Here is a 17,881-nt window from a genome sequence, read left to right on the forward strand (position 1 = left end):
GAGGCGAACGCAGAGACGGGCAAAATTAGGGGTCAGCCTTGCTTTCCTGGAACCCTGAAACTCTGCAGTGCCTCCAGCCGGGAGTCTTCAGGAGATGGGCAGGGGGCGTTCTGGAGGAGGGGACATCTGGCCGTGATGTGGAGGACGCGTTAGATTTCGTAGACACGCCGAGTTCCTCGAGGCTGGTGGCTCTGTCTTGTGGCTCGCATCCCTGTGGCCCAGCATACACTTGGTGCTTAATGAATGCGGGGGCTGCTTGCTGCCTGCCTGAGAGGCCCCCCACCGCCCCATCCCACCTTCCAGGAAGCACATGGGCTCCCATGGGGCGTGGGGACACGTGGGTCGTCCCCTGGCCTCTCGAACCCCCGTCTGTATTGGGCCAGGGCCCCTGGGCCTCACACATGCCTGGTCCACATCAGACCATTCTCCAGCTCGGAAGCAAACATGCCCCGGACCTTTCCCCGAGGGTCTCTGCATGGCGTTCTCAGGGCACAGGGGTGATCAGACCTCTCCTGTCCTGAGGTTCTCAGACTTCTGGGCAGTAAACGAGCAATCGAAGGCCGAACCTGAGAGGTCGTGGGGCAGATGGACAACTCACAGGCTCATGTCATTTTCTGTAGCCCTACTGTGGGCGTGCAGTGCCATCAGGTCCAAGGTTGTATGTGATACGGACCGAACCCCTGCGTGATCGCATGGGCAAAGTGGGGGCTCCGAAGAACCGCCAACCCGCACGGGGGGGAGAAGTGCCTCTTCCAGTTGGGAGGTGATTTGAGCCGAAAGGTGGGGAGGCTTCTGGCCAGCAGACGTGGCAGGAAGGGGGTCTGATGGGGCAGAGGCGGAGGAGAAAGTGCAGGGCAGGGATGGCGATGGTGGCAACGGTGGCGATGTCTGGTGACGATGACGATGGCGACGATGTCTCACCATGCTTTCTAGGCCCTGGGTTGAGTGTGACACATGGGTCATTATCTCATTTGATCCTCACAGCAGGCTGGGGAGGAGCGCCGGTCATAAACCTATTTAGAGGCAAAAGACGGAGCTGAGTTTTCGTAGCTTGCCCCCCACAGAGCCAGCCCACGCGGCCGCCGGCCGCCCCTCAGGCCTGACAGGTGCGTGCTCGCTTTCCAGGGTATGGCGTCATGGCGGACGGGACCACCACCTACGTGAACGCGTCTGTGTGTACCGTCAACTACCAGCCCGTGAACCCGCCCATCGTCATCGACCTCCCTACGCCCCGGAACTCCTGACTGCCCCCGCCGCCCCAGCCCCCGCTGCCCCTGGCGGCTGCGCACGCCTGGCCGGGAGCACGGGCCCCGAGCCACCCCCGCCTCCACGCGGACGGCCCGCCTGGTCGCGGGGACCCGCCCAGCAGACGAGTCAAGGCCTCGGAATGAAGAAAACCGCCGCTGCCTCTGCGGCCGGCTGCCCGCCGCCGGGGGTCCCGGGGGTCCCGCGCTCCTTGCCGTTTCTGCGTGTGCGTTCTGTCTGTACCTCGTCGAAGGACCGGCGAGCCCGCGGCCCTGCCCTGCTCGGGAACTGACCGAACCTTCGTCCTGCTCAGTCGGACACCCCTGTGGGTTTGGGAAGCTGCTGCTCTTGGACCGATTCTGGAAGTTCTTGCACAAAATCTCGCTCCAGCCGAGGGCCCGTGTGGCTGCCAGCCCCAGGGGTGGGTGGTGGGGTTTCTAGTCTGGTGCAGACCGCCACCCCCCCCCCACCCCAGGCTGGGGAGGAGGCAGGCCTGCTTCGCGGCGGAGGCCCCCCGGGGGAGCGCCTGGGGACATCTCAGGAATTCGGACGGCGCCCGGCCAGGCCGATGCGCGGCCGCCTCGCGCTGCCCCGTGTTCTTCCTGTGGGCATCCCTGCTGACTTGAACAATGGCCCGGGCATCCCAGGCCCTCGCTCGGAGCCTGGACCATTCGGGAGGTTGGTTCTACAGAAGGAGCCACTGGAGTCCCCAGGACCGGCCGAAGGCTCTGAGTCATGGCCGAGCCCTGGTCCCGTGGGGGCCTGTGCTGCTCCGCAGAACTCAGCAGCTTGGGGGGCCAACGGCTGAGGCGGCCCCGCCACACGTATTTGCCCATGTGGACGTGCGCCACACACACACACACACACACACACACCCCTCTTAATTTAAGGAAGCGGATCCCGTGCTTCTCATTCTTGTCCTGAAATGGGGCTTCTGTCCGTCAGTGTGATCTCCCGTGTGCCGTTCTACCTGGCCTGCCCACAGCGGAGGAAGGCCGAATGGGTCACGGCCCTTGTTGCCCGGGACCAGCCGGCCCTGTACCTGGGCGTGTGGCACAGGGGCAGAGTGGGCCCTGGGCTCCAGCGGCTCCACGTAGCGGGACTTCTTTCTTTTTTAAATCGGGACTCGGGGAGGATCGGGCTGAATCTCTGCGGGAGAGGCAACCAGCCGTGCCTGATTAAGGTGAGGCAGGATGCGTACGTGCAGGGTCGGATTCTGCCTTTATTTAAAATGTTGGCATTTTGTTCACTGTGGATGTTTTTTTTTTCTGCATCAATTTTGATTCAACCACATTGCGTTAAAATAGTGTCGTTTATCATCATTACCGAGTTTTGGGGTACCCCCTTAGCTGCGCACTGAGAGAGGGCCCTAGTCACCTCACCAGCCCTTGGCCGCTACAGTCTTGGTTCGTCCTCGGCCAGTCCTGCAAGGTGGGTGCTACTGGCCCCATTTTAGAGATGAAGACAAGATCAGAGGGGTGAAGTGACTTGCCTGAGGGCGCACAGCTCAAAAGGCGCGGAGTCGGGACTGGAGCCTTGGTCTCTGGCCTCACAGCCCCTCCTTGACCATCGCCCAGAGCTCCGCCCTGAGGCGATGCGTGGTCCAAGGCTCTCCGTTTAAATGTAAAGGCCCTGCTGGAACCTGTCTGGTTTTCTTCTCATACGAGTCCCTGGAGGCCTGCGGGGTCCTGGTCTGTGAGCCAAGCATCCCGGGGTCTGGAAGACGGGGATTCCCTTCTAGTTCGAGCCGGGCTGCCGTGGGCCGAGGGGCATGGGCGAGAAGCCTGGCGGCGTAGGGGTGCTTGGCCGGTGTGGCTCTCGGTGGCCGGGGATGTCTCCGAGGCCTCTGGGGATGCCCCCGGCACGAGGTGTGTGCACACATGGGGTGCAGAAAACACAGCGCCCTTGCAGCTGCCACTGCTACATCTCTGTGTGGACCAAGATCTATAAACCTAAAAAAAAAAAAAAATGTTTTTCCTAAGGTATCTTCAGAATATGGTGTATTTTTATGTGGAAAAGAAAAGTTATGAAGGCAGCTGTTACTTTAAAAGAAAATTCATTAGAAGTCCTTGAGGTATGAAAGATGATGCGTGCTCCTCAATCATTCTGGCATAACTCGATTGTGGCTGTAATTTTTTTTGTCAAGCATGTCAGACAATAAAGTCTTTGTAAAAAGAAAGAGCAGTCCACGTGGCGCCTTTTCCTGGGTGTCTCTGGGTGTCATGCCGGGCGTGTGGGTGAGGAGCGGCACCTCCCAGGCCAGCCCTGGGTCCCCGCGGAGCTCCGAGGCCAAAGGCCTCCCGCGTGTCTGCTCCAGCTTCCCCGGGCCAGGGGACGTCTCGGAGGAGGCTGGCATGGGGAGTTCTGTGCCCTGTGGGGTTCGGATACCTCGACTGCCTGATCCCCCAGGCAGAGTGCCTCCAGATGCCGTAGCTCTGGCATCGTCCTGGAAACAGCTCATTCAACCTGGTGTGCTCATCAAGCTAGGGGGCCAGGTGTGGCCTAAGAAAAATGCTGGCAGGTATAATCGCTCCAGCCTCAAAGCTCCCTAAACTGCAAAAATTCTGCCATTTTCATCCATCCATCGATTCATCAATTTACCCCCACTCACCTACCCATTGACCTATCCACTCATCTGCCCATCCACCCATCCATCCACCGACCCCTCCATCCACCCACCCACCCACTCGCCTATCCACCTATCCACCCACTCGTCCATCCGTCCGTCCATCCGTCCGTCGGTCCGTCCATCCTCCACTCCACGAACACCCGCTGAGCACCTCCCGTGGGCCTGGCTCGGGTGAGGGAGGTGGCAGCGGTGGCGGAGGTAGGTGGGAGGTAGGCAGGTAGGCAGTTGAGGAGGTAAGATCGATGACGACAGAGGTTGGCTGCCGGTCATGGAGGCGGAGCGTGGAGTGGAAAGATGGGTTTGAAGAGGGACGTCGTGTTCTGTTCGGGGCTCTTGGGCTGGAGATAGCTTTGGGACGTGTAGGGGAGGTGTCTGGGGGGCGCGTGGACGGCAGGAGCAGCAGCCTGGGGTGGACCGCGATGGTCTCCTTCATGAGCCTGCCCGTCCTCAGACGGCCCCCCGTAACCTGCTCCCCCAAAGAGTTCCCCTCCACGGGGGCCTCACGCCTGCCTGCGGCCACCCACCTGGCCTTGGCTCCCCATCCGTGAGCTGGAGCAGGGCCCCCAGCCGGCCAGGGGCCCTCCGTGGCTGCGGAGGCTGCCGGGCCGCCCTGGGGTGGGCGCTCTGCTGAGACGCAGCCGCTGCAAACCCCCATGGTCTGCCGCCTTCCGTGTGGACAGGATCTGTCTGGGTTGGATTTGTCTGGTGAAGGGGGTGCCAGGGCGCCGGGCGCCCCAGCTCCTGGTGGCTCAGCACTCTGGGTGCACATGTACTCACAGCCGTCTTGTCTCATGGCATCGGGGGGGGGGGTCCCCGAGAACCCTCCCACTGCCACGGCGATCCGGTGTCCACTCCCTCGGCGATCCGGTGTCCACTCCCTCTCCCTCTGCCCTAATGGTAAGTGTCCCCTGAAGGCCCCCACCCCCCGCCACTCCCTCTCGCATCCGGCTTCCACGGAGCTGCTTCTCGAACCCCCGCGGGCACCAGGTTCCCAGGCCTTTTTTCTCGGGAGGCCCCTGCCCCAGCCCCCTGAATGAACGAGTGGGGGTGACGTGCTCTGCGGGCCAGGGCTTCACCCAGCGCTCTCCCCTCAGGCCACCCACAGCCCCCAGCTGGGCACGTACCTGCCTGGCCACTGGGGGTCTTTCCGCAGAAGGCCTTGGGCGCTCCGGGGTCCTCGGTCCCACCGTCCCGCTGGAGGCGTGGGCTGTGAGAACGTCCGAGTAGGGTTACGCCTCCGCTGTCTGGAAGCTCGCCGTGTGCTCTGCGAGGCTCGTCGGACCCCAGAAAATCAGCTGAGCCCTCCCCCGTCTCACGTGCTTGGGACCCAGCGAGTGGCAGATGGGGTCGGGCTTGGGGGCCTTGAGGAAGACCAAATCCAGCGCACGGGAGATCGCAGAGAGCTTCCCGGAGGGGGTCTGGCCGGGCCCCGGACAACGGGAAATGGTTTTCCCATTTTTAAAAAAACTTTACTTGGAAATAATTTCAGATTTATAGAACTGGAAAGATAGCACGGAGTCCCTCTATACCTTCCACCCTGAGGTCGGCGTCTTGAACCACCGCGGTGCCTTCATCAAAACGGGGACGTTAGCACCGTACACCGCTGTTACCCTGCGCTCCGCGCCGGGTTTCCACGGTTTCAGATCGCCGCCCCGCGTCCCTGAATCCAGCCCGCAGTTCTGCGTGCGTTCGGGGGTCACGTGTCCGCGACGGTTCCTCGGTCTTTCCTCGATTTCCGTGGCCTCGGCAGGTTCGAAGAACACTGGGGGGGTGGGGGGGGATTCCGTAGAACGCGCTTGCAGCTGGGTTTGCCGGATGTTTTCTCGTGACCTGTGCTGGGGCCTCGTGTTAGAAGGACAGCTCCGTCAGAACAATCTCCCCGTCGGGCTCCTCCTAAATGGCACGGCTTTCCGAAGCGGCCGCAGGATCTGGCCGGCCGCGGGCAGCGCGGGGTATCCCTGCCGGCCCACGTGCTCGTCGGAATCCGGTGCTGCGCATTTAAAAAGCTCTAGCCATGCGCGTGGGCGAGTGTTGCATTTCGTCGCGGTTTTAATTTCCGTCCCCCTAATGATGAACGATGTTGAACGTCCTTTTGCATACTTATTTGCCAGTCACACATATTCTTTTGTGAAGTGTCTGTTCAGAACTTTTGTCCCCTTCCATAAAAAATTAGGTTGCTTTTTTTTTTTTTTTAAATAGGTTGCTTGTTTTTATGGGTTTTTTCTTTTATGCTCTAGATACAAGTCCTTAATTGAAAATGTGATTTACACATCTTTTCTTCGTCTATGGATTGTCTTTTTGTTTTCTTAACAGTTTCTCAGAGCAAAAGTTTTAATTTTGATGAAGTCCAATTTTTCAGTTTTTTTTTCTTTTATAGATTGTGCTTTTGATGTAGTATCTAGAAAACCCAAGGGTATGCAGATTTTCTCTTGATGTTTGCTTGTAGAAGTGTTATAGTTTTATGTCTTACATTTAGGTCTATAATGCATTTTGAGTTAGTTTTTGTACAAGGTGTGAAGTATGTGTCAAGTTTTGTGTTTTTGCATATGAACGCTATTTCTTTACGAACGTGCCTTTGCACCTTTGTCAAAAATCAGTTGACTATATTTGCGTGGGTGTATTTCTGCGCTATTTTGTTCCATTGATCTATATGTACGTCTTTTTTTTTTTTTTAAGAACAATATCATACTCTGTTCTTATAACTTCATGGGTAAATCTTGAAGTTGGATAATGTCAGTCCTCTAATTTTTCCCCCTTTTCAGAACTGTTTTGGCTATTCTAGCTCCTTTACCTTTTTGTGTACATTTTTTCACTAACTCGACGTATATAAATCTTGCTGAGATTTTGGTCAGGACTGCATAAAATCTACAGATCAAACTGGAGAGGAGTGATATTTTACAAACATTGAGTCTCACAATTCATGAAAATTATTTTCCTCTCCACTCATTTAGATCTTTGATTTCTTTCATTCACGCTTGCATTTTTCATCATACAGATCCTGTATGCACTTTGTTAATTTATACCTAAGCACGTAATTGGGGGAATAGTAAAATATTATTTAAAAAACTTCCCATCCCAGCTGTTCCCTGTGGGTACGTAGGCACATGACTAATGTTTGTGTTAGCTTTTTTGGTAGGTTCTTCGGACTTTCCTATGTAGACAACCATGTCATCTGCAGAGAGATGTCTTATTTCTTTCTTTCCATTTTTATTTTTCCTTTTCAGTTTTCTTGCCTCATTGCACTGGCTAGGACTTTCAGTATGATGTCGAAGGAAAGAGATGACAGAGGACATTCTCGCCTTGTCTCTGATCTTAGGAAAGCAGTCGGTCTCTCCCCGTTCACTATAATGTTAGCTGTAGTTTTTTGGTAAATGCCTTTTATTTAGTTAAGGAAGTTCCTTTCTGTTCCCAGTTTGTTGAAAGTTTTTTTTTATGCATTAATGCTGAATTTTGTCAAGTGCTTTTTCTGCACATATCGAGATGCCCATGCCTTTACCCTCAAAGAGTTTACCCTCCTGGGAGTTTGTTGAACTTCTTGGGCACATAGACTCATGTCTCTCTTCAAATTTGGGAGGTTCTTCGCTATCGCCTCTCCAGATAGTCTCTCTGCCCCCCTCCCGCGCCTCTCCTGGGACTTCCGTGTGCACGCGTGTGTTAGTGCGCTTACTGGTGCTCCACCGATCTCTGAGGCTGTGCTCATTTCTTTTTTTTTTCCTTTCTGTGCTTAAGACTGAATAATCTCAATTCACCCATCATCAAGTTTTCTGATTCTATAAAATTATTTCTCTTTACTTTTGAAAAATATTTTGCGAATTATAAAAGTTTTTCCACTTCTTCTCCCTTCGCATTTCAATTTGCATAGTTATCTTCAAGCTCGCTTGTTCTTTCCTTGATTATGTTGAATCTACTAATGAGTCTGTTAAAGGCAACCTTTATCTCTATTAGTGGGTTTTTCATTTTTAATACCTGATTGGGGCACAGGACCCATGGAAAAGAAGGTGATGCAGTCCCATTTGGGAGCATGGCGATGCCCGCAGGCAATGCCCTCGGCCTCTGGGCCTCCCGGCTGAGGGCGCCGGAGCCGCCCCTCCTCAACCCCTCGCCGAAGTCCTGTCCTGAGGTCTGGTTCCAGGCTTTGAGCCCTAAGGCTGAGCCTCCTTGGGCTCCCATAGACTGGGGGGCTCCCCAATCAGTCTCGACCCCCCTTCTCTTTGGATTGCCTGTGGCCTAAGTCCCGGGAGGTCTAGGGAGCAGGTCTATGCCTGGCGTCTAGGCTTGGAATGTGCTGGGCCCAGGGACAGGTGGTCCCAGGAGGAAGTCAGGGCACGTCATTGTCTCAATTTTGTAGATGCAGAAACAGAGGTTCGGTCTAGAGGAGTAGGTTGCACAGGGGCCCAGGGATTTCGTCCCTGAGAAGGAAGAGCTTCTGGGGCTGAGGGTGTCCCGACCACATGGCCCTACCAGAGGCCCCATCAGCCTCACCCTGATGCCCCCCTTGCCAGGTCGGGGGAGTCTGGCCAGCCGCCACTGCCACATGTCCCACAGGGCTTCCTTCCCTCCATCCGGACTGGCCGCAGTGTCTCCATCTCTACAACGGGGTGGAAGCTCCACCTTGCCAGGCGGTGTGGCTGGCAGGACCGGGCGGGTTGGCACGGCCAGCAGAGTCGGGGCCCACAGGGCAGTCAGCGCTGGCTCCTGCTTCCTGAGAGCTCACCGAAGGCACCAGAAAGGGGAGAAGCAGCCACGGCCACCGCCAGGCCCCGTGAGCCTGGGGCTCAGGGGTGGCGCTGCTACTTCCTCTCCTCAGTTCCTTCCAGAAACTTCCACAAGGCAGCAAACTCTGTTTCCCTTCCCTCTGCTTCACAATACAAAAGAACTGCAGTGAATTAAAACCCCTTCTAGCTTCTCAGACCCCGCCACGTCCAAGGAAGGGTCCCTCCTGGAAAGGTCCCTGGAGGGTGCTCCGATCAGCTGCCGGCTCGGCTGTGCTCCACCTGAAGCGCAATGGGGCCTGACTTGGACGAGGGGTGCTTGGGGGTGCCAGCCCGGTGTCCGCGCCCCCCGGGGGGCAGAGAGGCAGCCGCAGTGTGGGTGAGCCCAGCGGGGACACAGATATCACCCGGGAGGGGGGCGCACCCCCGGCGGATGGGAGGTGGGGACCTCCTAGCAGGCTCTCAAGAACATAACCTCCAGAAATTCTGAGTTTTAAGTATTTTAGCATTGGTGATTCTCTTAAAGTCTCAAGAATCATTTCTGTAAAGGCTAACATTTTTATTTGCTCGAACCGACGAGGGAGGGGTCCCGAGGCTCAGGGGGTGACTTCAAGGCCACTTGGAGAGGCCATCCCTAACGCTGGAGCCAGGGGCACACAGCTGGGGGCCCCCGCAGGAAGGACACAGGCTCGTCACGGGCGCGCGCTTTGTTTCTGGAGACTCTCCAGCAAGTTCCTGAAACCTCCCGGATCGTATGATTTTATTGGTGTTGGGAACAGGCCCCGTGGCGGGCACCTACTGGAGGAAGGCCCGGAGGAAGTCGTTGTAGGAGATCTTTGCGGACAGCGATTTGTCGTAGTACTCCAGGATGTGGAAGAACTCCTCCTCTGAGAGGTTGATGCTGTACTGCCTCAGTACCTGCGCGGAGAGCATGCAGGCTGCAGGGGCTGGGGGCGCCGGGTCGAGATCCCCCCTGCCTCCTCCCCGCCCCCAGGGCAGCCCCCCCGTCACCGCACACTGCGGGCGTGAAATGGGAAGAGAACAGGGTCTAGCGAGGCTGTCAGCACGGTCACACTGGGCAGTGGACGAGGGGGCAAGGGCTGGCGGGGAGACCGGCCACAGGGCTGTAACTAGGCACTGGGGTGGGGGGGGGAAGGTGAGGCCAGAGGGCGCAGGGCACAGGGACGTGTCGTGACCTGGCGGCGATGCAGCCTGCGGTGGCTTGGGACATGCCCGCCCAATGTCGACCACCTTCCTGATTTTCTTCTAGGCTGCCCTGTCTCCAGCTAAAAGGCCACCTTTCCCGGCCACACTCGGAGCTGGCCAGGTGAACCTAAGTGTCACGTGGGACCTCTGGGAAGCCTCCTCTAAGGAGAAGGGGCGTGCCCTTTTTCTCTCCCTCTTCTCTGCTGCCTGGGGATATGGGAACGATGGCTGGGCTCCGGCAGCCATCTTGTACCAGGAGGCAACCCTGAGGAAGGAAGCCAGGTGTTGCCCATGGTAGAGCAAAAACAGCGAGGTCCCCAGTGACCGTCCAGCCGTCATGCCAGCCCCGGACCTTCCAGCTCCGCACTTCTTTCATACGAGGAGGAGTTAAATGCGCACTGTTTAAGGGGCTGTTATTTTTTCCCTTGCTGTCATAAGCAGCTGAAACCAATCCTGATACAGGCACGTGGAAATAAAGCTTATATATATATATACACACACACACACACACAACTGAGAAGGGCCCCCGACACCCCATCTGGTCTCCCACTCTAGCTCTGCTGCCCCCTGCCGTTGCCCACCCCAAATTCCTAACAGAACCTCACATGCCTTCCCCGCCATCTTTGCCCGGAGGCTGAAGGAGGGAGGCTGAGAACTGCACAGACCCCACGGTGAAGACGACGTGACCTGAAAACGCCTGTGGGCAGAGGACCCGGGACAGGCCCTGCGCGAGCTGCGCCCCACCCTCCAGCGCCGGCAGCTGAGGTCCCAGCGGCCCCGCCCGCCGCCGGCTGCCCTTACTCTTCCTGGGTTATTATTAAAGATATTTTACTTTTTCCCTCTTTAAGTTTCTAGCTGAAGCAGAGATAAACCCAAGGAATGCACTTTTTGTAAGTGCATTTTAAGGTCAGAACCCTTTGTCTCTTTGATGTCTTGACTGAGTTTTGTCTTTTTTTTTGGCTGCGGTATGTGATTTTTAATGGAATGTTCCAGACCCTGATTGTTTTTCAGCCTGGGCGCTGGGCGGGGGTGGAGAGCAGAGCAGGGAGCTTGCCGTGCTGTGCTCTAAGGGCAGCAGCTTTGAGTGGCCCTCGAGGGTGGTCATTCCTTTGCTCTGGGGAAACACAGCAAAGGCCCTGCAAGGTGGAGCTCCCGCGTGGGCAGGGCGGCTGCCAGGGCGGCGTGGTCACGGCCGTGTCCACGGCAAGGTGGCTGCCCGCGACCATGTTTCTGCTGAGGATGCTGCCCTTGCAGACCCCGCCGAGGGGAGAGGCTCAGCCGAACGGCGCTGTGGGGCCTGTGCCGCACCGGGCCGGGCAGCTGGGGGTCAGGGGCCCCCGCGAGGTGGGGCGGAGTCTGCGGGGCTCTGCGTGGCACGGGCCGCTGGGGCCTCGCTGTAGCCCCTCAGTGCTTCTGTCGCGTCCGCGGCCCTGGGAGGCAGACGCAGGTCCCGGCTCCCCGCAGAGGCCAGCGAAGGCCCGGCCTCGTGTGGGGCCCAGGGACCCGAGGGACACTGGGCTCAGGCGTCTGCCCTGCGACTGTCCCCAAGGGCTCTGGAGGCCTTCAGGGAGGAGAACTGGGCTCTGCAGGCGAGGGGCAAGAGTCTCAGCCCCGACAGCCGGGGGGTCCCAAGGAAGTGAGGTAAGGGGCAGCCGCTCACGCCTGGGCCTCCCGCGGGGGGCGGCGTCCTCCTCTGGTGAGGTTTTCAGGACACTTTTGGCACCTGCTCCCTGTTCACACAAGTGACAGACACTAAGAGCTGGCTCACCCTCCGGAAATCAGCCACGGCCACGAGCCCGGTGCCGCCCTCGTCGGAGGCCTTGAAGGCGCGTCGCATGGGCCTCCAGCAGTGCACGATTTGGGGCTGAATGCGCAGCAACGCGGAGTAGAAGGACGACGTCTCAGCGCCAGCTTCTTTCTGGAATCAAAAAGGGAAAAAACAATAGGGCTGCGGCGGGGGCGTTGGAATGGGCAGGACGGAGTGGGCGGACCTGGGTCCCCCGGGGCGTGGAGCGCGGCCGCGAGCCCCGTGCTGGGCCTCCCTCCCCCTCACCGCCCAGCCCGCGCTCCTCGGGCGGGCTCCCGGTCACCATCGGACACCTCGTGGCCACATCGGCACGACCGGCGTCCGGGCCGCTCACCAGACGACAGTGCGCGGGCTGAGACACCTTCTCAGCTCCACCTCCCGCCCGGACGGGGGGAGGGAAGGTCTCGTCAGCCCAGCCCCGTTTCATGGGTCAGGGAGGGAGGCGCGGAGGCGCCAGGGGCGGAGTGGCAGGATCAGGACTGCCGCAGGCCCCGCCCCCAGCCGCTGCCAGCCCCGCCCCCAGCCGCTGCCGGCCCCGCCCCCAGCCGCTGCCAGCCCCGCCCCCAGCCGCTGCCAGGCCCCGCCTCCGCCCTGGGCACTCCAGCGAAGGCTGCAGACACTCGGCCCAACTTCCAAACAGGTCGAGGGAAAGAGAGATTTCAGTTTGGGTCTTCTAGTAGGTTATTATAACGAAGAGAGCTTTTTTAAAAAAATTGCAAGGTTGTAATTATATCTAGTAATTAGACAGTACACTACACTGTGATTATTTCATTTAGGTGCTATTAGATTGAAAACAAGATGTTTTAGCATGATTTAGCCCTGGAGCACGTCTGTGTACCACAGAGGTGAACTGTAGGCAATAACGTGTAACACGATTTAGCAAAGTTTAATTTTAATGTGGCACTTATGTAAAACAAATTAGCACAAAGTTAAATTGCTTTCAATTTTTTATATCATTTACAATCTATGACGGAAACTCACCAGATACCCTATAGCTTCGTAAGCTGCCACTTTACCCATCAGCTGGTCCGCACGGCCGGCAGAGAAAGGATTCTGCGCCTGCCTGCCCCTCCCGCACCCAGCCCGGCCCCAGGGAGCAGCACCCAACCTCCTCCCCAGAGGGCGTTTCTGCGCTGCTGAAGGCTGCGGAGAACTAGGCAAAGAAAGGGCTCTTTGGGTTTCTCTGCCCAGAGGCAGCGGAGGGGCTGTGACTGCGACAGGAAGGCCGGGCAGGGCAGGGGGCCGTCTCCTAGGACAGGCTCGTGGGGAAGAAGGGGGCGCTGCCTGTCAGTCACACCCAGCCGGGGATCCGGGGATGGGACAGCTCCGAGCCACGGAGCAGCTGGCGGCTCCAGCTGCATTTGGGTAGAAGGTGCGAGGGCACGAGGCGGCCACCCACGGGAAGGGTGCGGGACTCACAAGGGGCCCGGGCTCCCGGCACGGCCGTCTAGAGCACCTACCACTTCCTGGAGACACAGTCTCAGTCGGACACTCCACCCAGCCCATGGGCCGGCCTTTCCGCAGCTCTGTGAGGGCGGGTGGCGGGCAGTGGGTCTGGGAACACGGTGCCCCTGCGCAGGGGAGGGCTCTGAAGGGGGCCCTAGAGTGCTCTTAATGGGCCACCTCTCAAAGGCTCTTAGAAGCCACAGATCTCCCATCACAGGAGGGGAGACTGAGGCCCAGCGAGGCCGGTGAAGGCCAGAGCGAGCAGGGGCCTCGGGCCGTGCCGCCTCCGTGGTCCAACTATGACCCTGGGTCCCCGAAAGATGTCACGAGGACAGCCTTTTCTCTGCTCGCAAAAAACCGAGCAGAGAAGGAATTGTCTTGATTTTAAGTTTTTCTGCTTTGATGCTAGCCTTGCTTAGTAGAAATTATGGTGAGGTGATACTTGCACAAAATTACAAATATCACTGTGCAGAAAGATTCTGTATGGAAGAAACTGTTTGCTGGGTTAACCCGCCCTCACTGCTGCCATTGGGGATGGTGGGGGCAGGGCAGGGGGTGGGGCGGGGGGCTGGCCAGGCTTGCCCCCCACCTCTAGGGTCGGAATCAGCTGTTTGTTCCCCAAATCGGCAATGCCCTTGGCCTTGTCATTTAATTCGGTGTAGCTTAATCTGGTATTACAGACAATGGAACACGAACACGAAGCAGCTTGCTTTTCCTTTGCGTTCTGGAAAGACTCAGGCACGGCGAGTCGGTGGAAACGCTGTGGCTGAGCTGGGTGAGTGAGAATCAGAAAATCGCAATGATGGAGGAAAAAGGAGAAAAGCTCGAGGAGCAGTGCCCTGCACGCCCTGCGCCTGTCGCTTAAGCACCTCCAGGTTCTTCCTCTTCCAAGAAACAGAGAGACCAGTGTGGGTGTCGTTCACGCAAGGAGGACTGGAGGTCCCCGACCTGCCGCCGCTCCCGGAGAGGGGGTCTGGCCTGACTCAGTGGGTGTGTGCCGCGCTCAAGCCGTGGGCCGCCCTCTGCCACGTGAACGCCTCCCCCGCCCTCCTCTGCCTCACAGCAACCGGCTGAGGACCGACCCGGCCGGCCAGGCGGGCCACTATGCCTGATGGCAGGCCACACTCCTGTCGCTGGGCGCCCTGAGAAGCACCAGGAGAATCGGTGTCTGCCACCGAATGCGTGTGAGAAGTGGGGACCCAGGCTACCAACCCCAGTCTGCGGGCTCCTGACCCCTCTGCAGGCTCCAGAGGGGACTCTCTGAAGCTTTCCCAAGAAAGGAAATTTCGAGCTGTTCGCAGTGTCCCAAAGCCTGATGGGGACGTCGCCTTCAGCCGCGGCTCTGGCCTCCGAGACTCGCGCTCCCTGATGGGGCAGGCGGCCGGCTCTGGGCCCGCTGGTCGGGTCCCGGGTGTCGTGTGCTCGCCTGAAGACCGCCCGGGGCTGGAAGGGCCTTTACATACGCACACGACTCGTGTATGTACACACGCACATCATGCAAGTGTGACACACATACGCCGCATGTGTGCATGTGTACATCACAGAAGTGTGACAGGCACACATGTCATATGCACACACACACATACATACATGTGCACTTATGTGTCTAGAGAAAATCTGAGTAGGGGTCTGTGAGGTGGCAGTGAGGCCAGAGACATTCGACGAGTGGGTCCCCACTGGCCAGCGGCCCCTCCTAGAACCTCCCTCCGCAGCCACTGCGTCCACCCTTTGCATGAAGCGAGATGATCGGAATTTGCAAACATCGGAGGAGCATGTCCGAGTTCCTTCTAACCCCAGGCCCGCGGGTTTTCTAAGGGGGGTTTTCGTACCATTTTGTGTGCGTTCTGAATTTTCATCCTCCGCATCAGCGAGGTCTCCTTCGCTTTTAACAGGAGGACACAGCTCTGAATGAAGTCACAGTAGGCGAATTTCCCGTTGTCCCGCAAGTCGTACTTCACGACGAGCTGCTGACGCTCCTCTTTGCTTATGTCCAGGTTGAATTTCTCCGCAAGCGCTAAAGACGAAAGTGCCAGGTCAGTGGGCGGCAACGGGCCATTCGTTCACTCGCTCGTGCACGCACGCATTCATCCATCACCCGCTGGGAGGCTTCCTCTGCCTCGGCCCTCGCCGCACAGCCTTGGCGGCTGGACGGATGTGGCAACTGACAGGCGCACCACAAACTAAGTGTGGTAAGGGGGGAGGGGGACCCCCACTTCCGGTTAGGGTCCCTGGCGTTTGCCTGCTGTCTCGCTTTTGGAAGGGCACCGCTGCTGTGGTCACAGCAGTGTGGACAATGTCCTGTGGGGGCTGGGACCGAAGAGTGGGGTGGGGGGAGCAGAGCCAGGGGGGTTCACCAGTGGACGGGAGCCGTGGCTGGACCGCAGGGCGGGGGTTCGGGCTTGGCCCTCTGGCCAAGGACTTTTCAACCCGGCTCTGGGGATGTTCTCTCCGGAGCCTGTTAGCTGCTCGAACTCACACACGTTGAGTTTTCACGCCAGTGACAACCTAAGATACATGAAACCCATTGGGACACACACGGACCACCCTTGAGGGACGACTGCCGTGCAACGTGTGGCTTTCTGAGTAGGACTGCGCCGCCGCCCCGTGGGTGGGGCCTCCCGGCTGGCCGAGGGCGGCCCGTGTCAGCGACCGAAGAGCAGCACCGGGCCCCCGGTGCTAGCCAGGCACGCTCCCTCCCTCGGCCAGTTGCCAAGCCCGAGCCGCTTTCGGAGTGAAGACTCGGAGCTAAGAGCGGCTCTGGTAGGCTAAGGTTTTCCGTCTAGTGAGTAACGGAGACGCCCACTGGGCGTCGCGGAAGCAACGAAGCGTCGAGCAGCGGAATACCGTGCCAATTATCGGGGTGACTGAGGAGAAGCCGACGCGAGTGGACTTCATAGAAACGGTGCTGTCAAACCAAGCGCAGGCGGAGGACGCGGCCTCGCGTGTGCTGAGGTCCCTGTCCTCTGCGGGGGCCGGTGCTGGGGCCCGGAAGGAACTTTCCAGTTAGGGCTTTGGATGCGCTCGCTTGCCAACAGCGGTGCATAGAAAATACAGAATGACTTTTGAAGGTTAAGTTTAGTTTTACGGTATTGAATTTGGGGTGCACTGCTAAGTCAGACAAGCCCACCAGAGTAACGGGTTGGTAGCTTAAACGAGTTCACAGTCAAAAAGAAAAGAACCCAGCAATGTTGATAATAATGACAACACAAGATAAGGTTTATCCTGCTCAAAATCAAAAGAATTAATGAAAGAACAGGTGCAACTCAAACACGCATTGAAACCGACTTCGGTTACCTGGCTTCGGCAAAACCTGTCACATTAAATCAATGTAACGACATTTGATTCTTACTGATTTCATGTTCTGATGTTTAATTTATGTGTTTTTTTGGGGGTAGGAACTGTTCACCTCAAGAGCTCACACCTCCTTTTGTTTGTGTATTTTTGAGCCATGGTTATCATGAAAGTAATTTATGTCAGTATTGGAGGTTCTCGGGAAAAGCATTTTCTGGGTCTACGCGTCAGTCAAGAAGCGGGGAGGTAAGGGGCTGTTAGCCGAGGTATAACCTGGTCGGATTTATTTTCCTGTAATTAAAATGTTGCATAAACGGTATGCATCGATTACCAGATGTATAAACCCAACTGGTTCACTCTGAAAAGCTTTTCAAAGTGCGACACCGTGAAAAGCGACTCGCCGGCAGCGCAGATGCCGAGGTAAGCCGGGCAGCGGGCAGGTGAGCCGGGCGGTGGGCAGGCCCGCGTGTCCCCAGCCGTCCCCTGCTCTCCGCCTGCCCCGCCCGCCTCGGCTGTCCGTCTGTTGCCGTCTACACTCTGCCCAGGGATCCCAACCACGTCTCTGCTTGCTAACGCTGAAGGGCACTATGTGCTGACTCCATCACGGGGTGCGACTTGCTTGGGGGCGGTGGGGGGGGGGTGTCGGGATACGTCAGGGGTCCTTGTCCCTGAGACACTGGTGTCGCTCAAGGTGCCGTCCTGCCACAGCCCCCAGGTGCCCCCCCGTGGTGTCCCTGCCTCGCTCCAGGGCGGGAATGACCTGGCGCCGGGCGGGGACACTACTACCCTACTACCCAGGGACCAGAACGAACCCAGGAACTCGGACGCGGCGATCTCCCCCTGCTTGTGCCCGTCCTTCTCTTTGCATTCCTTCAGGAACTGTCGCCAGCAGCCCTGCATTTTCTTCCGGAGCTTGCTCTCCACGGGCTCGAGGTTCTGCAAGGGCGGGGTGCCCGGCACAGCCGCCGCGCCGGCAGGGGTCTGGCGGGACGGAGAGAAAACGGTCGTGTCATCGGCGGCGTGAGCGGAAGTGGTAATACATGATGGTGACGACGATGATGACGATGATGTTAATAAATACAGACACGACTTGGGCTTTGAGGTTCACAATGTCACGGGCAGCGCTACTTCGGGAACACAATGAAAATCGAAACATAGATGGCGACTTTGCCACTGAATTTTTACTTCCATTGAAAGGCTATATTGGTGCCAAATCGTTGTAACTAAAATAACTTTGGAAATACATAGCCAAGGCGCAAACAGAGAGATGCTGATTAAATGTATGACTGGTGCGCGTGTGGGGACAAGGACTTGTTTCTCACCAGGGGAGAGTCTCATCAGAGACAGGGAGTCCCTTGTCGCTCGCATGGGGCGTCTGCTGCTGGACTCAGCCCCGGAGCGGCTGACGCCTCGGAATTCCGTGGACCGAGTCTGGGACTGTCCTTGCTTTGTTTAACTGTGTTTTCCATTTAAAACCAGGGAAGGAATCGGGTCTGGCCCAGACAGCCCCCCGAACGCCTCCTCGACACGTGGTCACCCCACATG

The 17,881-nt window shown here is 57.9% G+C and overlaps 2 protein-coding genes across 3 annotated transcripts in view; one reads left to right on the top strand and one right to left on the bottom strand.

Annotated features, from left to right (window-relative positions):
* MPPED1 (metallophosphoesterase domain containing 1) overlaps positions 1-1,690 on the top strand; it is a 65,209-nt gene extending 63,519 nt beyond the window's left edge. For both annotated transcript variants that reach the window (XM_036237632.1, XM_016135762.2), the window contains exon 7: positions 1,126-1,690. In XM_036237632.1, coding sequence (XP_036093525.1) covers positions 1,126-1,244 — 119 coding nt within the window. In that variant the 3' untranslated portion in view covers positions 1,245-1,690. The remainder of the gene's footprint in view (positions 1-1,125) is intronic.
* Positions 1,691-6,006: 4,316 nt separating this feature from the next.
* Positions 6,007-17,881, bottom strand: part of EFCAB6 (EF-hand calcium binding domain 6) — a 173,582-nt gene continuing 161,707 nt past the window's right edge. Inside the window, exons 30-33 of the mRNA XM_016135757.2 lie at positions 17,149-17,317; positions 14,875-15,059; positions 11,561-11,710; positions 6,007-9,504 (exon numbers count right to left, since the gene is read on the bottom strand). Of these exons, the coding sequence (XP_015991243.2) occupies positions 9,382-9,504; positions 11,561-11,710; positions 14,875-15,059; positions 17,149-17,317 (627 nt within the window). The 3' untranslated portion in view covers positions 6,007-9,381. The remainder of the gene's footprint in view (positions 9,505-11,560; positions 11,711-14,874; positions 15,060-17,148; positions 17,318-17,881) is intronic.

Source organism: Rousettus aegyptiacus, unplaced genomic scaffold (assembly GCF_014176215.1).
Source record: "Rousettus aegyptiacus isolate mRouAeg1 unplaced genomic scaffold, mRouAeg1.p scaffold_m13_p_2, whole genome shotgun sequence".
Classification (NCBI taxonomy): Eukaryota; Metazoa; Chordata; class Mammalia; order Chiroptera; family Pteropodidae; genus Rousettus; species Rousettus aegyptiacus.